The sequence below is a fragment of the Carassius gibelio genome, chromosome A8 (genome assembly GCF_023724105.1).
Source record: "Carassius gibelio isolate Cgi1373 ecotype wild population from Czech Republic chromosome A8, carGib1.2-hapl.c, whole genome shotgun sequence".
NCBI lineage: Eukaryota > Metazoa > Chordata > Actinopteri > Cypriniformes > Cyprinidae > Carassius > Carassius gibelio.
In genome coordinates, this window is record NC_068378.1 from 23993437 (window position 1) to 24016988 (window position 23552).

General features: G+C 35.7%; 2 protein-coding genes across 6 annotated transcripts in view; one reads left to right on the forward strand and one right to left on the reverse strand.

Annotated features, from left to right (window-relative positions):
* Positions 1–12095: 12095 nt before the first annotated feature.
* abt1 (activator of basal transcription 1) lies at positions 12096–14866 on the forward strand. The gene is made up of 3 exons (XM_052604866.1): positions 12096–12809; positions 13590–13765; positions 14232–14866. Exons 1-3 carry the CDS (start codon positions 12470–12472, stop codon positions 14610–14612), a joined length of 897 nt encoding a protein of 298 aa, XP_052460826.1. The 5' UTR covers positions 12096–12469; the 3' UTR covers positions 14613–14866.
* A 132-nt stretch (positions 14867–14998) lies between these two features.
* LOC128018954 (catechol O-methyltransferase A) overlaps positions 14999–23552 on the reverse strand; it is a 45388-nt gene continuing 36834 nt past the window's right edge. For 4 of the 5 annotated variants that reach the window (XM_052604861.1, XM_052604865.1, XM_052604862.1 and 1 more), the window contains 5 exons: positions 21777–21948; positions 20471–20588; positions 18924–19117; positions 16324–16455; positions 14999–16204 (listed from right to left, as the gene is read on the reverse strand). In XM_052604861.1, the coding sequence (XP_052460821.1) occupies positions 16025–16204; positions 16324–16455; positions 18924–19117; positions 20471–20588; positions 21777–21948 (796 nt within the window). In that variant the 3' untranslated portion in view covers positions 14999–16024. Of the gene's footprint in view, positions 16205–16323; positions 16456–18923; positions 19118–20470; positions 20589–21776; positions 21949–22034; positions 22163–23552 lie in introns of those variants that run through there. The other variant, XM_052604864.1, reaches the window with a different exon arrangement.

The window sequence follows — 23552 nt, forward strand, 5'->3', positions numbered from 1 at the left end:
ATTTAAAGCTGTTAAACAATAATCCATTGTGGCATCATCTAATTACAGTAATCACTGTTTTTGTCTAGGCCTGCGTATGGATAGCGCTCACCATGCAGTGAACACATTACTGGCATTAAAGTAAATGCATTCAGTGAGGGCATATGGTTTTCACAGGACACATCCCAATGGTGATCCCAAACCTGTAAACAAGACATAAAAGCCACCAATGAAAAGCCCACCCCAAGTGAATGATAAAAAGCAGCATGTTTATGAGGCATTTCAAAGGGAGAGGAAAGCACTTTCTAAAGCATTTGCACATCAGAGACAGCTAATATGCAGTCAATAATAGCAGTCTGCAGACCATTATACTGGATTTCTGTCATTCACTTCAAGTTTCATTGCTTTTCCTTCAATATATGCAATTGACGTAAGTATTATATGACTCTACGGATTTGATTTAAAGTAGAAATCGAATTACTAGGATTGGCATCTGCAAAAATAAAATCTTATCACAATTTCTTTAATCCCCCTTCCAAAAACATTATATTTTCATATCATGTTCAACTAAAATGCCAATTTCATTTTGTAGTCTGCGAACAGAGTCTCAGTTTAATGCATTTTAAAATTCATCAGCTGAAACTATTAATGCCCATTCGGGTGTCTGGGCTGGTGACAAATGGTGAGGTCATTCCCAGCGTGACATACTTACTCAAGATAATGTTAACACTCTTCAAAAATGAAGGGCTGGAATTCATTGGGGGGTTATTTTCCTTCATATTAGACCTAAAAATCTTGTAGACGTTGGTGAGAAATTTGAAAGAAATTGATCTGAAATGATAGACCAGACAGAGACAATGTGACCCGGCACAAAAAAGTGTCACTGTGCCTGGATTAAGATGGACCATTCTGCAACAATGAGGTCAACAGTTCAGAAATAAGCTGAAGGTCTTTGCAATAGACTGTCCAAAATTACTGTAACAGACGTAGGGAGTATTTTGAAACCTCATTCATCTTCTTGTTACCTGGATATGTGGGTCCAATTAGGCTATAATGGACAACACAAATCCTGCATTGTGCTGCAAACAAGCTAGAGCCGCAGCAAAATAGAGCACAGTCTCAAACGCTGCATACTTTGGTGACATAAAAGTGCATAAAATGGCAGGTAATAGTCTGCATCAGGGAAAAGGGCGGATTGAGGGTGTGCTGCGGCCTTACAGAGATCCCTTCAGAATAAAAAAATAGCAAATGAGACACGACACATCTCTGCGGATTCACTGACACATACAGAATCAACCCTCACAAGAAATAAACATGAAGCATGCAAGATCATGCACAGCTTTTTGGCTACAGAAAAAATTAATCCTAAACCACGATGAACTTATAAGGATGTGTAATATTTGAATGAATATTCTGAACATAAATACAGAGTGCTGTGGTGATGATGATTTTTGTAAGCCAACCCAGAAGTTACCATAACCCTAGTTCCCAAAACAAAAATGCAGTTTTCGATGGCTTTTGGGGGTCGCCGTGATTTTGCCAAGCAATTAATATTCCTGGATCAACATCTTTTGATGATCCTGGAACAACATTATTGTCCAAAAATATAGACTTAACCCAATCCCTACCCCTAAACCTAACCCTAAATTTATTCCTGCAATCGATGGGAAATCAATTTTTTTGAGCCTAAAACAGATATTTCATGAAAAGTTATATCTCAATTCTGATTGGTTGATTGGAATGTTGATCCAGGAACTTGCTGAAATCACGCTCACTGGCTTTTGGGTTATTGAAGAAAATAAGCTCTATGTCCAACAAAAGTTTATAATACTTAGACATTTAATCTTGACAAATGAACATTTATGAATGTTAGAGCTAAATGTAGGCTATAAACGAACTACACCAAGGTCACATGACTTCAAACTCACCACCAATAACTCTTTCAATCTTTATTTTAAAGAACTTGATTGTTGTAGTTAACGTGTAAGTTTGAGTTAGCATGAAAACCAGTAGAGTTATTATAAACACAAAGAGGCTGTATAGGCAGACCAGTTGGATGAGTTTACTGGATCGACATGATGATGTTTTTAAAAACATTTAAAATAACAAACCAAATGATGTAATACTGATGTATTTTTTCATATGATAAAATGTGAAAATATATTATGGCATCCAGGCATTTAACCAATAACCCATTCAAAAAAACAAAAAAAACTCCAGACTTCAGGGTGATGGAACCATAAGTGCTAAAATGCGATTGTGAACTTGTTTCTGGTTTTTAACGTACAAAAATACATCATCCCTTGCACCACTCTATTACAGCCAAGGTTGGGCTGGTTAGCATGGCCCAGTTATCCCTATAGTTACACAGGTGGTTACAAAAAACATCCTTCTTCATTACTAATTCAAAAGTAGCTGTGCATTCTCATAAAATAACCTATTAATTGCAAATATTTCACCATAGGTATATCAGATGTTTTACCGGTGGCTCTGAACAGCTCTTAAAAGAATAAAACTTTTTGTTTTGTTTTGTTTTGTTTTTGAGCCCAACTCAACCAACATTGTTGATTTCAAATGCACGCAGCATTTCTAGATTTCCTCAAGTCTGCATATTGGATTCTTATGTAAAGTTCATAATGTTACTCTTCACTGTAAAAAAAAAAAACGATGATTGGAGGATGTTTTATAAGAAAATACAATATCAGTCTTTTTTTTAAATTCATGTTTAATTCAATTCAATTGCTGTTTCTTTGTTATATTTTGTGAAATTCACTTGCATTTTCTAAGTAAACGTTTTTCAATGGCCATTTTTGTGTGTATGTTAGCTCACATTTTGTTCTTTAAAATTGTATTATTATTGTTGTTGCTTTATTTGTTCTCCTTGCTGTGTATTGTGTTAAAAAATACAATATATACAAAAGCATTCATGTTTGCCATCTGCTTGAATTCATGGCTCAGAATGAAGACATTATGCATTCTTGTGATGCCATTAGCCAATCAGAGTTATCATTGCATCGTTTTCTTGCTGCTCAAGATTCATTCGTCTCACAATATATGGCGTTTATGGCTCAGGTGATTGGCAGTAAAAAAAATCTCCTACATAGTTAACTAAGCACTCATGATGTGCAAAAAAAATAACTTCTGTCACAAAAGATTTCATATGAACTCTTGTTGATTTTTCTAGGGTCATCTCACAGAGTACACACATTATCAGATGAAGATCACACACTGTGAATCCTTGACATTACAACGCTTTTGCAAACATCCCTGACAACATATCACATTGTTCACACAAATGGAAGACTTTTAAATGGTGACCTCTCATGCACAAAAGCATGACACAGCCAACAGGAAGTTCATTGCTGCAATAATCCAAAGAGACTCGACAGACCTCATAGCATGGATTAAGAAACTATGAATTCATCCTACAGGACATGGAAAGCAGATAAAATTAGCTTTGAGACAAATGCACAAAAGATCACAAAAGTCATCTCTAGTGCAATGGGTGTCAACGCATTACAAATGCCACTTAACTCCTCTTTTGTGTAATCATGATGTATACGTCAAGGCCTATATGATAATCTACATTATACAATAATAAAGTATGCATTCATGTTAACGCAAACCTATAAAACCTGTACTTTTAAATGCTTATGCATATCATGTCACTCCCCACAAAATGCATAATAGAGGCACATCAAATAAACACAAGCCGCAAAGATGCATTGATAAATCACATATTATTAAATCAAAAAAAAAAGAAAAAAAAAAAGATTAAAATGGCTTTTTTTTCAAGCAGAGGAAAAAAAAAACATTCTCAATCCCAGTCCATCATGAGATTGCTCTGTTTGGACTTCATGCAAACAGTGTGGAATATGTGTTACTTCAGAAGCATTTGACTGACAGTTTCATTTAAACTCACTATTAAGATATGCGTGTGTCACATTCTAACATAAAATACATTTAAAACATGGAATTTTTATGGAAAAAAATCTATGCCTGTGCACCTTTAGAAAAAAAAATCATAATTAAAACAATGATACAGTGCTGTTGTCAGACAATGGTAACTAATATACATCATGATACTGAATGATTACCATATGCATTTACCATATTCAGGGTATGTATTGTACTTCAAAGAAAACCATAGTATAACCACAATACAAAAAAATAATCCCAAAATATTTTTCTTTGTCCCAAAACCTATTACAATGATGGTATCAGATGGCATTATCATGGTACTGAATCCTAATGTATATCCAAGGCTCTTCAAGGAATGCTATAGTGTTATCATCATAGCAGTTTCCTAAACCATGGTAATACCGTGGTACCCTGATATATGGTACTGAATGATTGATATTCATTTTTTTACAGTTGTACATGCAGTTACATGTATATAAAATAAAATGAAAACGTGAAAAACACTGTTATACCATAGCACTTTTTATCCTAAATATTATAATGACTTTACATTACAGAAAACGGAGTAAATTTGTGGAAGCAAACGACATATTGAAAACACACTGCAAGACACAAATATAAAGATTCTAGTCCGATGTTTTTACCTGTTCATCCTGTTCAGCTGTTCGTCCTGATGAACTTTCTCCAGGAGTCTGTCGAGACATCCACGACCTCTCCTCAAACCCTTGAAGACATAATGACTTGATCAAACCACCTGAAGCCTTCGGTAATTGTAGAGTTCACCTATGAACAGTTTACAGAAAGCCCCGAGCTCTTCTTCATCCCTTCATTCATTCACTCGTGCGTTCCGCAGTTCTGTCCGCGTCCCCCCGCGCGCGCGCTCTTTGCCTTTTCACCATGAAATGTGATTCGTATCAAACATAAAATATTTCTCATCATTGTGCCGCTTCTAATCTCTACCAAATCTCTTAAAAGCTCGATTCCCCCCTCCCTCTCTTGCTTTCTCTCTCTCTCTCTTCACCTCATGTATGCGTATGCTGTCATGCAGTTTGTGCTGGTCCATAGCCCTCATACTCTCTTTGGGTGTGTTGCTGTTTATTTTTATCATTTTACTGTACTTTTTTTAATATTTATTCGGCTTGATTTATTGAGTCACATTTGTGAAAAGTGCATGAGTAGGCTACTTTGTCCTAAAAGGGGGAATGAAGCTTCGGTAGACTAACATTTGTTTTTTGGCGTTTTGATTAGCTCAGAAAAACCTATTGAAGTCTAGTTTAAAGCATGTAATAAGCATGTCTACATAACATTTGCATGCATATTATATTATATTATATTATATTGACTGTTTATTTCATTTTTTTAAATAAATGTATAAATGCAGACCAAAATAAATTAATAATAATAAAAAAATAATGTCATTGATCCATTCACTGCATGAAAACAATCTGTCTGAACAGAACATTCATGTTATGTGCGGCCAGTGCTTTAAGTGGCCCAAAAGAGGTGCCGGTACTCTATTATAGCCATTTTTTTTTGTGATGACTCCCCTCATCCCCTGAGGTAACAACAACTATATTGAAGGGCTTTTATATAGCTACAGCAGTAAACAGGCGACCTTAATAATAAATCCTTTTATTAGTTTGTGGATTTGCTTCAGCTAGAAAGAACTACTGAACATAAATAAAATGTGCAAAAGGATTTTGAAAAAATACCCTTAGAAAGAGCTACTGCATTCAAACTTCCAAACTGACTCAAATGATTCGCGAACCCGCTACGAACTCCCGAACTGATTCAAATGATTCGCGATCCTGCTCCGAACTCCCGAACTGACTCAAATTATTCGCAAACCTGCTACGAACTCTCGAATTGATTCAAATGATTCGCGAACACGCTACGAACTCCCGAACTGATTCAAATGATTCGTGATCACCTAACTGACTCAAATGATTCGCGAACCCGCTTTGAACTCCCGAACTGACTCAAATGATTCTCAAACCCGCTACGAACTCTCGAATTGATTCATATGATTCGCGAACCCGCTCCGAACTGGGAAGAATTAGGAAGCGTGCATTGTGAAGGGCACTCTGAAAAGCGGCAGGCAGGGAAAGGATTAAATCCTCTATTAAAACAGTTGTCCAAATGAACGTACCAGTACCCTAAAAGCACGTTCTGGGCGCCTGGAGAGGTGGTGGTACGCTCAAGAGCTATATTTGGAAGTGGCTGTACTGAGTACCAGTGCGTACCAGCCCACTTAAAGCACTGTGTGCGGCAAAATAAATATTTGTAATATTTCATATTTATATGTGAATTGTATTTTGTAATATAATTAATTTCATAATTTGCAAGAAACATAAAAATCTACATTTAGAGTTTATTGGTTTAATCTTTGTCAGAAGATAATCATAAAGTAAAATCTTCAGTAAACATCTGCTATACTTCTACACATTATGTAAGTAGATAATATTTGGCATAATTACACATGTGCCAGATTAATAGGCTCCCCCGTCTTGGTTCCTTTCTCTCCCTGCACACCTGCACACACAACTGAATTTTGAAGAGATATACAGAATTCAGGTCAAAACTCTGGATATAATTTGATGCTTATAAAATTCTATGAAAAAATAATAATAGACATTAGAAATTATTTGATATTCATTCTTTGCTTTAGGTTAAACAGCCATTGCAGGAAGCAAACTATGCAGCAAGTATTTAGTACAATGAGGAAGAGTCACAAAGGCAGGCAGACAATCAAACAAGTCAGTACAGTCCAGGGTCATACACAAGAGATCAATGCACAGTAGTGTACGCTTAGAAATGTTAGCCACAGCAAAACAAGACCTCACAACGATTGAGAGATTGAGAGCTGCTTAAATAGTCCCGAGAATGAGGTGCAGGTGTGCTGGTGATCAGTCCCATGCATGGGGTTGTGGGAATTGAAGTCTGGAGAATAATCAGTACTCAGGTGACGTAGCCCTCTGATGGTGATCAGAGGGAGCCACAGGGGCTTGTTTTGTGACAACAAAAACACTTGTAACTTCAGGTTGTTTTAGGGAGGTTGTCAACTGTAAGAAATTCACTGTAAATCCATTTAGAAGAAAAAAAAACATCTGCTAAATGGCATCTTGCTGTTTATCGTCCTACTAAATATAAATTTGAGCTTATTAACATTGCCTATAACATATCATTTAGAGACAACAGATGGGAAATTCAATTTTATACGACCAAAGAAATTATGAAAAAGAACCTTTAATTTGAACAAAATAGCAAAAATGCTCAAGTTAAAGGGTTAAAGTAGAGATCAGCATATGTGTTCATGCATAAGTAACTCCAGTGTTATATTTTTAGTGCAATAGGGAAACTGTGCAGGGTCTGAAGATATTAAAGTTGCATAAACTCAAGAGGGATGTTCCATGACCTGGAACCACCCGCTTAACACGAAAGCAGCCGTTTACGGTTTACTGCGATTAAAAATCATAGTACAAACACACTTCATAGAAACATAGTACAAACACACTTTTCAAGTTGTTGTACATTTCCCCTAATAATAAATAGTGTTATAAATTATTAAAACAATTGATATAAGATTTCAAATCAAATGTTTTGTAATGAACGACACCTTTGCTGTGAACTTGAAGAGAACTGACTTCATACATCCACTGAAACTCACCCAAGTGAACGCAAGTTAACAGAAAAGAACAAGAAAGTACTTCTGAGTAAACTCGAACAGCATTTATTTGCAGATGCCATTTATCTGAAAATGTATACATTTTTTAGTGTGGCTTGAATATCTGAATAACCAAGTTCAATGTAGGACTCAAGACCTATACCCTCATCTCTCTGAACAGGCCAGCTAAGAGAGTCTGAATTATTCAGTGGTGACTAGAGCACCAAACCAGCATCAAACAAGATCCAGATCACTTCAGACTCCTTGTTTTCATTGATAAACAGTGCTTGAAATGGGAAAAAATATAACTGCGGGTGGCCTACCACCATTGTTGTTTGCATATTCCCCTTATTGTCCCCTTATTGTCCTTATCTATCAGAAGTGAATGTGTCGAATTAATTTTCATTTCACAAATTGAACATAACATTGGCTTTTGTGGAGACAATTTTAAATGTAATCATTTTCACATTAGGATACTAGGACACATTTATCAATATTAATGTCACTTTTTTAAAACTCTACCCACATCGAGCATAACATTAGTCTATGTGGGATAAACTGTGGATTATTTATCATTGCTTTTGGCACAAAATGCATTCATTGACAAAATCAAATGACATCAAAATACAAACACCACCAATACTTTTTGTTCTAAGCCAATTTGCACATTTACTTAATGTTTCCAAAACTGCTAAACTTAAGTTCAAATCCTATCACAGTACAAAGCCGAATAAGAAAGAAATGTGACGTGTGAATGTGAATTTTAAACAGTAGATAGTATCACTCTTGTTTGCTGAGAGATTTTATAAAGGAAAACACTGTATAATGCTACCTGTTGTTTGTGTTTTTAGGTTAGGTTATGTTATGTTATAAATGATGAATTGTGGTTGTTTTGTGAAAACTTTTGCTGGTGTTATGTAAAAATTAACAAAGTGTTTTGGTAGTTGTAGTGCATTTTGAATGTGAAATGAACTGCTGTGTCAAGTTGAAAGATAGTTAGGAGAACTGTGTGAAGAGTTTTGAAAAAGTGACTTTATTGAGAAATGTGTCTTAGCGTTTGTAAAAAACTTTAAATAAAACACAGACCAATGCTGACAAATAGATGAATGCCACAAGCACGACCAGCTGCAACCTGCAGGTTATTAACCACTGACCACTGCATGTGATCATTTGACAACTAGACTAGTATACAAGTACATTATTTGTGCCCATTCAAAATGCAGAGAGTGTTTGGGAACTGAAGCCTTTTAAAGCATGTGCTTGACTCACACTGAGATAAAACCTCATGTCAGGGCATATTTTGCATTTATCTCAGAGTGAAGAGAACCTCCTGCTGTTCAATTGCACACTTGCAACCCCCCCCCCCCCCCCACCACCAACTGATCAATATTTAAAATGTGCAAATAAATCATTAACATACAGAGCCCCTCAGGTACTGGAGAGTTTGTTTGGTGATGTTGTTAGTGTCCACATTTGTTTTTTTGTTTGCAACTTCACCTTTGCATAAAGAGTAAGTTTGTGTTTAGAAGGTCAGTGTAACTTGAGGTATGTTAAATGCACTGTGTGCTTTGATTACTGTGTGTGTGTGTGCGTGCGTGCATGCGTGTGTCTGTGACTAACTAGTGTTGTCACAGGGGCCAAGACAGATGGCTCTGTGTTTTACTCTCTATGGTTCTTGCTGTAATTATGGATGCTGTTTGAAGCTTTTAGTAACAAAGTCATAGCTTGCAATCCCATTTCATTAAACTCTCCTAGTCCTTCTATTAAATGTGCTTTCCATTAGGTCTGCTTTGGTTTCTTTGGGGTTTTGGTATATTAACAAGACATGGTAGACAATACAGATCAGAAGATAGGCCCATTAGAAAAGGATAATTTACAAAATGAAATAGTTTTTACAAATTGTAATACAACTTTTATTTTATTTTGCATGATTCCTGGTTATGCATCAGAAACAGGGACTTTTCTTGCTTATATATGATGTATCAAACATCAAATGGGGGTTTGAGCTGCGAATAACATTGGCTGAAGTTTTCTTTGTTAAGCTGCATTGCTGTGTTACTTTTTTGCTTGTCGCAATGTATCCACACCATTGTGAACCATGGGCCGTTTAGTGTGCGTATAAATTTGGTGGACAGTGAACTGTCAGAAACATGTCTTTAGTTGTCAGTCACCTTTTGCATAAAACAAACACTTGCAAATGTGATCCTCAAAGGCTGTTTCATATAGCAAGGACCCAAATGGACCATGAAGGTGACTCGTATTATAAAATCACATTTATTTAAAAAATGTCAAATTAGGTTATTCAATCACATCTCCTCTGTTATTCTACTTCCCCATATCTGTTAGTGACCATTTCCATGTGCAATGGCTCGATAATGTGGCTGCAAACTCTACCCAGAGATTACAGAATTGTTTAATTTGGACTCCTCTGTGCATGCTCTTTGAGGTGGTGACCATAGACCTGCATTATGAGAGTCACAGACAAGAACGGTTTGACCTAAAAATATCAAAATGGAAACTACTGTGGAAACAAAGAAACCTACATCTTGGATGCCCTTGAGGTAAGCTAAAACATACCAAAATTTAATTTGAAAGTGAACCATCCCTTTAATATATGGGCAGAGTAAGAACATATACGGGAGCCAACATGTTTAAAACATACAGTACGTGCACAGTTCAGCTGAACGATAAAGTTTACCCTCTTTAACTTTGTTGTTATGTGTTCATCTGCTTATTTAATTTGTTCTTTTTACATTGGCTGTCACTCTGCATAGACTCACACAATCAGATACAATAATTTCTCAAATATTTATTACAGTATATACTGTTAAATGTAACATTCACTTCAGTGGAATGAGATGACTGGATGCTTTCAATTGATTTCCTGTTGAACTGTCACCAACTGAACTGCAGTGGTTTTTTAAAATAATATTTAAAATTTAGTGAAGCTACAAACTTGATCATAATGAATAATGTTTCCATCTAACATACATTTTAAAGTGAAGCTCGTGCACAGGAGGTGTCTGATTTAAGGAGGAGATGGTGTCTTCCTTGCCTTAGTGATGATGCCATTTCAGATGAATCCCTTGAGCCTGTTGCCCTGGTGTTTGGGGTTAAATTTGAATAGACAGATGTGCCAGAGCCAGAACTGCTGCAGAGCTCTCTGTAAACCCAAGTCATCCTCTTCAATAATGCAGGAACCCACATGTGATGGGCACATGGCCATGAATACAGGAGAGGGATCCTGCTGAGACGAACACACTCCTGGGATAATGGTGGACGGGTGTGTCTTTACTTTCTTTGAATGCTTCTAAACGTCCCTCTGTTTTCATATTGCTATTATTTAAAAGCTCTTTATTTTTACCAGCTATGCCATAATTCATTTTTGATGATTTGTTTGAAGATTGCAGTGGTGGAAAGATAAATTAGTAGAGAAGACCTCTTGCTGTTTTTTTCTTCATAAACTGAGGCTCATAAAAAAATAACTTTTTTCGGTTCGTTTGCATGATCACCTTCAGAACCTCAAACTACTTCAATGTTAAAAACATATTGAAACAAACATCAAGCTTTTAAGAGCAGAAACGTCAAACTCTCTGGTCTTTTTTCTCAAGCCGATATTAAAAGGGTCATCAGATGCAAATTTTCCACGGGTTGATATGATTCTTTAGGGTCTTAATTAAAAGTCTGTAACATAATTTGGTTAAAATTTCTCAATGGTAATGTAAAAATACCTTTTTTTTCTGTCAAAAACAGCTGTTTTCAGAGCAAGCCATTTTGTAGCATTTTCCTTTAAATGTTAATGAGCTTTGCTGTCCCCGCCCCTTTCTTCCAAACCACTCTCTGAGGGACTGTTTCCTTTTACCACATTCATCATAAAAATTGCTAATTAGCACATTATTAGGAAAAACGATTTACAAAGATTAATTTAAAAACCTTATACTCAATTCTTCTGTAGGTACATAGCCAAATGCGACTGTCAATCAAACTATGGTGGGAGTGGCCTGTTTTTGTGAAGTCACAAGGACAAGCTTCTGAGATCTGCTAGATTTGAGAAAGTTTTAAAGATTTTATTAGATTTAAAAAAACAAAAAAACACTGGGTGGATTTTTATCATTATAGGGTGGTTGTGTACACACACTGCCAACACACATTTCAGCTCAAACAACTTGTAAAAGTGCATGTAGCATCGGATGACCCCTTTAAGATTGTCTTGAGCTTTTTATCTAGTTAAAGAAATGTAATGTGTTACAGTTGTGTTGCAATACATAACTGGCTTTTATGAGGACTTCTAAGTACTAGCTGTACATAACATCCTGCAGTTTGTGCTTAAAGATGTGGGTTATGTTTTAAACGCGAGACTGCTCAAATTGCCCGGGTTCAAATATTTCCTTGTGTTTTGTCGCCCTCTAATGTTCAGTATGAATACTACTTTAGTACTTTAAATGCTTTAAATAATTGTCAAATTCCTATCTGACATATATTAAATTCAGACAGGGTTATAATATGATATAATGTTATCCTAAGAAAATGTGGTACATTAAGCCTATAACAAAAATAATTCTATCATATTATACAATGAATGTTAGAGCGCGTTATGAAGAGTTCTGTCTCTTTAAGAAATTCCGGGGCTGTTTTCTTGACGCTTGCTTTTGACGTCAGAGCCACTCGCCGTGCCACATGTGTTGAGGGAGTCGATTTGTTTCTAGAATTTCCCCCCAAACATCTTGGAATGGACATATAACTTTATGGATGAAGATAATATTTTACATGGAAATATACTGTTCACTCTTACAAAGTAAGAATCACATGAAATGAAAGTGTTTTGCGGTAACTGCTTTAAAGAGTAACGTGAGTGGATCGCCGCAGAGTGAACTTTTCGGTCTCTGATAGCGGTCACATCTAATTATGGCTCTTCCGGAGAAGAATGAAATTACAGCAGACCTAGAAACACAACCCATGGTCGATGAAGAAGAGTTGAATGACTGTAAACGAGAGGAAGATGAGAAGCTGGAGGAGAATGCAGGCGATGCTGAGCAGGAGATGAACTGTGAAGATGACAGTGCTGATGGTGAAGCTCTTGATCTGGATATAAATGAAGAAGATGACTCAGAGAAACCAAAGGGCAAGAAATGTATCCCTGGTATCGTGTATTTGGGACACATTCCTCCGAGGATGAGACCAAAACACATGCGGACTATGCTGAGTGTGTACGGAGAGATCGGGAGGATCTTCCTTCAGCCTGAAGGTAAAACTACAGTCCTGTTTTGTTTATATTATTGGAATAAACATTACATTTAATTATATATATATATATATATATATAGTCGATGTCCATTAGCTCTGGGGTCACCTATATATATATATATATATATATATATATATATGTCTACTTCATAAAGTAATAAATTTAAGCAGACTAACATTTAACAGATTTTTTTCGTTATTACAGTAAACGGTAATTTTGAATTGTTTTATTATATTTTAAAATGCAATTTATTCCTGTGATGCCAATCTAAATTTTCTGCGTCATTACTAAAGTCTGCAGTGTCACATGATCCTTAATTTTTGCAGCTCAAGAAACGTTTCTTATTTATTATGGATGTGGAACAGTTGTGCTGCTTAATGTTGTTGAAACCGGGATGCACAAGCAGCTCAAAGGTTTGGGGTAAATAAGCTTTTGACCAGCAGGCATGCATTGACATGACATTAAAAGATTTCTGTTTTAAATAAAATTCTTTCTCTTCATCAAAGAATCCTGTAAAGAAGTATCATAACACAGAAGAATAAGCAGCAAAACCTGTTTTGCATCATTGATAATATTAAAGACCATTATTAATAATTGAGGTATAGTTATAATTGATAATAACTGAGCAGCAAATCAGCATATTATTACACTGATTTCTGAATCATGTGACACTGAAGAGTGGAGTAATGATGCTGAAAATCCCCCCCAAAAGTATACCTTGTTCATGTTTTCATGTTTGATCAACTTCCCATATACATATTTTTTGTGACTCTCTTCTAGATCGCTGTGTGAAAAGGAAGAAAAAGAAAGCAGGAAGCAATTCATCCAGTTTCACGGAGGGCTGGGTGGAGTTCAGAGACAAGCGCATCGCTAAAAGAGTCGCAGCCAGTCTGCACAACACACCAATGGCCAACAAGAAGAGGAGCCGCTTCAGCAGTGACCTGTGGTCCATGAAGGTACATTATACAGATACATTACTATTGAAATCTGGGGTCAGCAAATTAAAAAAAAAAAAAAAAAATATATATATATATATATATATATATATATATATATATATAAGAATTGAACACTTATTCAGCAAGGATTAATTAAATTGATTAAAAGTGAATATAAGAATGATTTCTAAATGATCATGTGACACTGAAGACTGGAGTTATGATGCTGAAAATTCAGCTTTGATCACAGGAATAAATTACATTTTTAAAAATAATTGTTTTAAATTGAAATATTTCACAATATTACTGTTTTTACTGTATTTTTCATCAAATAAATGCAACCTTGGTGAGCAGAAGAGATTTCTTTCAAAAACATTTTAAAATATGACCAATCCCCCAATTTTTTTAGTACCTGCCTTAAACAATGTAAAACTCATCATGTATAAAGCTGTATAGTTACTTTTTCTCTCTCTTTTTTATTAAGTACCTGCACAGGTTCCAGTGGTGCCATCTCAGCGAACGATTGGCTTACGAGCAAACGGTGTATCATCAGCGTATGAGAACAGAAATCTCCCAGGCCAAGAAGGAGACTAACTTCTACCTGGCTAGTGTGGAAAAGAGCCAGAGGCTTGAGAGCCTAAGGAAGAAGAAGGAGAAGAAGGGAGAGGTCATAGAGGAAAAGACGTGGGACTACAAACAGCGACCTACAGAAGAAGAGATCCACCTGAAACGCTTTAAGAACAAAGGCTTGTCCAAGAAGAACCTCCAGAAGGCACAAGAGAAGAGCAAAACCATCCAGGACAAAGCTCAGTCAAATGTTTCCCTCCTGGCCAAGATCTTCAGTAGTAGAAAGGCTCAGGACTGATGTTTTGGGGAATCGCTTATTTTTTGTATTTCTGTACAAGCTTTTCAACATACAATCTTTCGACATATCGACACAATCGACACAGAACTTATGTAAACCTCATGTAGATTGTTCTGATTGACCGTTTCATACATTCAGAATAAAAACACTGCACAACTCTACTTCTATTTCTATCTATTTTCCCATGAAAAGAGGGTTAACATCTTCTGAAAGCGTAATGCATTGTTCATTCATTAAATAGTTCTCTAAGTCTACCCCATGCCTGTTTCTTCTAATTCTTTAATGACTTTGTCGTTTGAACCTAGAAGCTGTCATTGGGTGAGTTTTTGGGATTCAAATTATTGATTAATGTTGTTATCATATTAATAAAATTGTCTTGTGTAGTATTGAAATTCAAATTGTGTTTTATTTAATTAATACAATACCAATATATACACTTCTTAAGTATTATTTTTTTCTCGTTTTCCAGGAAAAATCTATAAATTCTAAAACAAGATGTTTACTTGGAATAAAACTGACTTAAAGGTACAGGTTGTAGGACCTGCCACTAGAGGGCGCACTACCCAAACAATAACAAACCCGTGGTTTGATGACGCTAAGAAGGATATTGGAATGATGGTATTTGTCGTCTTCTACCCAACCGCTGACGGCCATCAATCAGACGGAAAGATAAATCATGGATTTTCGATTTTCAACGATATTCAAAAGATACGAATCAAAACAACTCACCTGTCGAGTAAAACACAAGCGAGATCGGCATCTCTTTTTAGTTTAAGTTTGTCGCGACTCGTGACGCTACTTCCGCATTGGTCCATGACACTGTTGTCATGTGGTTTCTACGTCAGTAAAGGTGGTAACAAAGGGTAACCACGTCATTGACAGGGGACTGCACTGCCCCATGTTACTGTTTAAAATATGGATTTTCTCATGATTTACAAGTAGTTGAAAACATTAGAGATATTGTTAGTAATCAGCTGGACAAAATATATAACACTAGCCTAGTGGTTTTGGGATATTTTACTGCAAATATCTTACAAAATGTACCTTTAAGTCTTGTTTTCTGAAAAATTTGTCATAATTATATGGAAAAATAAAAAAAAAGTGTTATTAACAATGCCAGTCATTTCTTATTTTAAGCAAAAACTAAATTTGTATACATTTTTCTGAAAATAGGACTAAATATTTGCTGTCATTTTGCTTCTAAGTAAATTTATCTTAATTAAAAATATTTGTAATGGAAAAACAAGAAAAAATACTGCCGAAAAAAAAAAAATACATTGTGAATTTTTAGATTAGGAAAACAACATGAATTTTTAAGCAATTGTATTTCTTAGCTTTATCAAACAATACAATGTCAATGTTCTTTTTCCCTTGGCCGTTCCTGATTTACATTATTATTCGTTCATTCTTTCTCATCCTAAGAAGACTGATTTCTCCAGGCCATCTTCTGCTTTGGTGTATTCCAGGTTGGACTTGTAGTATCGGCTTTCATAGCGTGGGCTGTTCCTCACATATTTCAAGTATTCCGGGGCTCCAGGACAAATGACATTGTCGGCCAACAGGACAGTGCCTTTTTTCAGTAGACCACAGTCCTACAATATTATAAAATAAATATGGTTGTAATTTTTCATACGTTAGAACCATTTCTTGAGGGGTTAACGTAAGCAATACTCTGTGTGTTTGTGTGTGTACTTAACCTTTGCCTTCCTACCTCAAGAAGTTTAGTATCTGGTGCATAACTATCTTTCCAGTGGTCCAGAAACACGAAATCAAAGTATTTTATCCCAAATCGTTCCTTCATCTTGGGGATTAAATCACCAGAGGATCCCTCCACTAGAGTAACCTTTGAAAAACAGAACAAAGAAAGTGTTGTTACCTTTAAAATACTTATTTAGTCCTAAGCAACTGTATTCAGTTTTATCTATTTTTGTGACTTTGGAGCCCCTTACAATTAAGTGTAAAGTGTAAATGAAGTTTGCTCAAAACGTGTGGAAAAGTACATATGTAGTGCACAAATAATATTTTAAATAACTAGCTTTTTTCATTTTTTTAAATGACAATGCATGAGATGTTCTTTCATGACAAATGTGAGGAATGAACCAGAAGAAATATTAGCCATAAATTTATCATCCTATCAACTTTCAATCAGATAATATTAGATTTTTATGATTATATATATATATATATATATATATATATATATATATATATATATATATATATATATATATATATATATATATAATACAATTCAATGGTAGATTGATGCAAATTGCTGCAAGTTGTTAATACAAATTTTTTTGACTATATTTTGCAAGAAAATAACATTTCAGTCTTTCTACTTAAAAACAGGGGCGGACTGGCCATCTATTTGATCTGGAGAATCTCAGAACGGCCGGTACTCCCCGCTACGAACTCCTGAACTGATTCAAATGATTCGCAAACCCGCTTTGAACTCCCGAACAGACTCAAATGATTCGCGAACCCGCTACGAACTTTCGAACTGACTCAAATGATTCGCGAACCCGCTTTGAACTTAGGGTGACCACCTGTCCTGCATTTTGTGACAGTCCTGAAATTTGAAGCTTTGTCCCGCATCCCGCAAGTCATAAGCAGTGTCCCGCATTTTAATTTTGTCTTCGTTATTTTATTTTATCGTCCTTTAAATTACAATTCTACAATAAAAAAAAATGTTAATAAGAAAACACTGAACATGCGCAGCGTAGCCGTTATTATTGGTTCTAGCGGCTAGCCAGAGCGGGAAAATAAACACTGAAAAAAAAAAAAAAAAAAACCTCAACAGAGGACCAATTGATCTATCTGGAGCTCCCGAGAAGAAAAAGCGTCTTTGTTCGTATAATAAGGAATGGGAGAAAAAATATACATGGTTAAAACCAGTTACAGGTGACCCTAAGAAAGGAGATTGCAGTGTATGCCACCGATGTTTTACCATCTCGCATTACATGGAGGTGAGGGGGATGTAAGACGTACTGCAACTGTGAAAGTGAAACAAAACCTGCTATGAACTCCCGAACAGACTCAAATGATCCACGAACCTGCTACGAACTCCCGAACTGAATCAAATGATTTGCGATCCCGCTCCGACTCCCAAACTGGTTCAAATGATTCACGCTCCATACTCCGAACTCCCAAAATGACTCAAATGATTTGCAAACCCGCTTTGAACTCCCAAACTGACTCAAATGAATCACGCTCTGAACTCTATTGGCTTTGTGCTCTAATTTCATAACATTTACTGATTTTAAGGTACGAAATGTATGTTTTTAACAAATAAAATACCAATATTTCCATTCCGAACTCCTTTCCACGTCGAAACATCCACGAACAGGGGCGGACTGGCCATCTGTGTGATCTGGAGAACGGCCGGTACTCCAGGACGGCCCACCACCCACCACGTACGCACCACTCTCGCCGCTGTAGACGGTAATGTTTTCTCTTGGTTCATTTCTCTCGGTTCATGTTAAATTAATTTTTACAAATAAGTCGCACCCGACTATACGTCGCAGGACCAACCAAACTATGAAAAAAAAAAAAAGTGCGACTTATAGTCCTGAAAATACAGTAAGTATGGAACATGAGAGGAGAAAGAGTTACTTTCTAGGGATGATGTTAGGAAGTGATATTCAGGTTGCTACATTTTTAATGATTACAGTAGTTAAAACAGCTAAACTTCAACATTTTAGCTGTAAAATGCCACATGCAGTAGCTAATATTAAGAAATATTTTGTGCTTTTAGTTTTAAAAATGTTGGTAATGTTACAGTTAATGCTTACAAACTTTGAAGATTTTGAATACAGAAGTTACATTTGTAATGGTGTATTTTTGTGTTATAACAGCATATTATATAATCTATTCCATGCTATCTTGGAATAAAACCTGTTTTTTTTTTATCCATTTCATAATTTTTTTATTTAGGTTGAGCTTAGACCAAGAGCAGAGAAAGACACTCACTCCAGCTCAACTTTAAATTACTTTTAAGCGCCCCAAGTCATTTTTTTTTTTTTTTGTCAAACCACCTTCAGAAGAAGACAAAATACCTGACAGTACACAGAGTGTTTAAGTTGAGTGTTTAAATCAACAGTACACAAAGATGGCGCAGACAGACTGTTGTCAAGTTTCCGCGCGCCGATTGCTTTGGGCTGGGTTTAGTCAAAGTCCAGGCCCGTTTTTTTATTCCCAGTCCGTCCCTGCTTAAAAATGTCACATTTATTTTAATTAGTGAAAATTGTTTCAACAACTACACCATTTTTTTTCTCAGTGGAACTAATGCATGCCAGCTCTTTTTCTCACCTTGTCCTGAAGGCCCGCGTAGGCGATGATCTGACGAGCAACTTCAGCAAAGGCTGGGTTGAATTCGACTGTAATGAGTTTGGAGCCAGGGGACATCAGTCGAGCGATCCGAACGGTGGAGTAGCCGCAGTACGTGCCGAGCTCTAGAACCGTGCTGGGGTTTACCTCCATCAACACTGAATCCAGTATGAGCCCTTCAGAGAGACACACATTGCTCAACCAGAGGATAACTGAGGAAACTAATCAATGAAGTGGCTAATGATATCGTCGAAATATCATTAGAGCCTTTCTTCCCCATTAGCACCATCGTTTATTCATCACATGACATTGAGCTGCTAATAGGGACAAGATCAGACTGATGTTCATTGTTTGGTGTCATATAATGGCTCACTGAATGTCACTGCATTAGAAAACATTAGCTAAAATTAGCATTAGATAAAATATCTAATTAAAAAGATCAGTAAATGTCTAAACATTCTTAAATCAAGATATATTTACTTGAGAAGCAAAATTACATACAACACGATTTACAAAATATCAGTCTATAAAGTCTTTTTTTTTTTTTTTAAGTAAGTTTTGGCTTAACATAAAAACATTTATGCCAATGCACAAGATTTATTTTTTAAGTTTGTGAAAAAAAGAATACAAAATAAATTGAAGTTTGGTTTAAATTTCTGAGTACAAATTGCTTATATGCCAATTTTGTTTGTTCAGTGTGGAATAAGAAAAATATTCTTGTTTGTCTTTTGAATTAAGTTTATTTTTCTTTACCAATTGCCAGAAATTTTCCTGCCCATTTTATCACTGTTAAATAATAATGAACCATTGAAGAATCATTGATCATTGTTGAGATAAAATAAACTTTAACTGAAATAAAATATAAAAAACTTATTTGATTTATAAAACAACATTTCTCATTTTCGTTTAGTTTAACTTGATGTACTAAAAATAAAATATAATATAGTTCTATATAAAGTAATTTTGCCTCTCAAGTAAATGTTTGTACTGGGGGAAAAAATACTTTTTTTTACAAGAAAATAAATTTTGCAGTGTTTTTGCTCGGTGTCTTTAAATCCCCCAGTGTTATGGTGATTTTTAGTGGATATATTAAGTCAGTTTCCCTAAAATGTAAATCACTGACATGTTCCTTTAATGTCTCAACTATCATCAATTAAAATATCACTTTGTATACTGTATAAAACTGATCATTCTGGGAACACTTCTGAAATTAATCCATCTTCAGTCCCATAATGCATCAGTGCACCTACAGTGGTTGATTGTGGCTGTACATTGGCTGTACATTGTGCACACTTGTATATGAAACTATAGTATGCATGTGTGCAGCCATGCAGAGAGCATATTGACCCACAGACAGGAGACTGCCATCACTTCTCATTCAGAGCAGCCAGCTATGAGCAGCCCCAAAGCCATTTACTCAAGAGCAGAGAAGAGAGATACAGAGATAATAGAAGCAAAAAAATATCAAGCAAATGGTAAGAAAATTAGTAAGGGAGCAGAGAAGGAGGTGAGGGAATACAGGCTGCTACCTTTATCATCGCCCACGTTCATGGCCCATTCTTTGTGTCGACAGTAATAGTCGATGGCTGAGATGATGCTCTGAGGGTCTCCTTTTGTAGCATTCTTCTGAATGGCTTTCAGCATGCGCTGCATTCACAGAAATCAGCCATGATCAACAGTGTTCTTTAACAAAGCATCGCCAGAGAACAATAATCAAAAAATAAAAGACATAACAGGAGGACCTTAATTACTCTGGCTTTCAAAAGAAGTTTTATTGGGTTTCTGCTATTGAAAAATCCTGTTTAATCATAAAAAAATTACTTTGGCTGTACCGTGGTACAGATGTAAGATGGTAATACTGTGGTATTTTAATATATACAATGATAATGAAAGATTATCTTATGCATGTAGCGTGGTATTTATATACACCAATGTTCTTCAAATAATTTCTTTTGGACATAAAGTACAAAAAAAAAGTAATCATCATAAAGAATTTCTTGACTAATACAAATGTTCTTAATTATGATGAAAATAATGTAACAATACAATAATAATATATTATTGAATAAATAACTTAATGGACCGAAAAAAAATACAGTAAAAACTCCTTTGATGTGTTCACTATTTCTTATATTCCTCCCTGTACTCACTTTGTATAATAAATGTAAATTATTAATTGTAAATATAAAAATAGGTGTCATTTTCTTAATGAAAAAAAGTTATAATAAATGTGATGTTTAATAATAAATACTTTGAGAAATAGATAGTTGCTGTTATAGTGGAAATTTGTCTTCGTGTTCACTATATACCACAAACAATGACATATACCAAAACAACATCATAAAAACAACAAAAACAAATATGCATACGAGCAATGTAAACGATCTAAAGCTCATCTATGTTATACTTCAACATACACACACACACACACGTGTACAATTAATGTGCATATTTATCTACACCTACTCATATTCATGTCTCACCATTTAATATTCTAACAGCAGTTAGCTGTTTTACTTGCCCAAGGTTTTCTAAATCATTTCCTTGAAGGTAACAACTGAAATTGAGAGTGATAGTGATGAGATGAATACTCTGTAATAACCAAAGCTTTAGATGTATAAATATAATTCAAGATCAATCAGATCATATAACCATGCCAGGTTCTTTACAGGTGGATAGATTCACCAAAATACAGTATTTTCATGGTACATGACCAAAAAACATGCCAGCATGGTAGTAGCATAGTATTTTTGTCAGCAGTGACTCTCTGTCTTCTTTGAACATCAACATCTCATCTCTGCATATGTGTGAGCGATGAATGACAGTGAGGGTCACCTGAGGTCGCGATGTTCCCGTCATGATGTCAAGGAGCCGCTCATGAATGACATCGTGCCAGAGAAGTGCCAGCCAGCCGCTGCTCTGCACAGCTGTAGGGATGAGCCAGTGATAGAGGACATACAGGACAGCAGCTGAAACCACCGTCACGGCCAACAGACTCCACAGCATACTGTGAAAGACAGAGAGAGAGAGACGTTCACAATGAGAATAAATGAATAAGGTCAGCCAAAAAAAGGGAGGCTTTGTTAGACTTACTTCAAAACTAACTCTCATTTCATTGTTGACCTAGCTACTAAAGCACCACAACCTTTAGACCTAAATTCTTGATTATCTTTTGTGTGTTTATGACATACAGCCCGACCTGTGTAAATACCCACAGCTCTCGCAGTCAGAGTATGATGTAAGATCACAAGACAAGCATGTCTACAACACACGCCTAACCGTGTTTGCAAGGTCATTTAAGATGTTACAAATAATCATTAACATTCAGATTGGCAAAAAATGGACACATACATGATGACACATGAAATACACAGAAAAGAAAAGATAAAAAGTTTAAAAGAATTCTGTGCTGTAAAAAATATGGCACAGCTTTATCTCCACAACTGATTTATACCACTCACGTGAACAGAGTAAACCTTATAATGGCTTGCAGAATTATGTTTCAGAAGTTTTTTTATGTGTTTTAACAGTCAACTTTTTATGGCTTAATATTTACGGTTTACCCTTTCCTTGATAGTTTTCACACTTTACCTACTCTAGTATCACGTCATCTTGCAACTTTTATAGAACTTCATACTCACCAAGGCTGCTTTTATTTTATAAAAAATGTAGTAAAATAAGTTAAATGACATTACAATTTTAAATAACAGTTTGTTAGTTGAATACATTTTAAAATGTAATTTATTCCTGTGATTTTCAGCATCATTACTCTTCAGTGTCACATGAACCTTCAGAAATCATTTTAATATGCTGATTTGCTGTTCAAATAACATTTCTTATTAGCAGTGTTGAAAACAGTTGTGCTGCTTAATATCTTTGAGGAAACTGTGAAATTGTGTACTTTTTTTCAAGATTCTTTGATGAATTAAATGCATCCTGGCTGAATAAAAAATACTATGATTTAAATTCAAGAAGAAATATAATTATTTGACAAACTATCCCTTTAATAAGAAGGTTCTTTTTCTTTTCAAGAGTAGAGAAAAGTGTGTGCAATATACCTCCACATGCAGGAGTTATTATTACAGTGTTGCCAAAATGACACTAATCTTAATACATTCTATTCAAGCTCAGAATAAGGACTTCTGATCTGGCATTCTGTGCAGACACAATGGGCTGCTCATAAAAAAGTCCAGGCACGATCCCCTGGAGTAACATAGTGAGACGCAGCGGTGACAGTATGAGCCTGCGTGCTGTCAGAGCGTGCTTTAATTAAAGATGGTATCACCGCTCAGACAAGCAGCTTAAAAGAAAACCCCCAAAAGAACCAGACAGACTTAAAAGATAGAAGTGTATCTCTTAAGTGACCATTTTTACAGCTCACCCACACATGCTGATATCGACTTTGTGGCCTTCTAGAGACCTCAGGACTTTCAGCAAGTCTGAGTTCTGATTACTACCACATGAATATTTAAGTCTACTGATTAATTAGAGATTGCTGCTGGACTTTAGTAAACCGAAGTGTGCTGTAATCACGGAAGCAACGGATTAACATGTTGCGCATGCTGTGTGCGGGATGTGCGAACTCCAATCACCATCTTGCTTATGAATAAA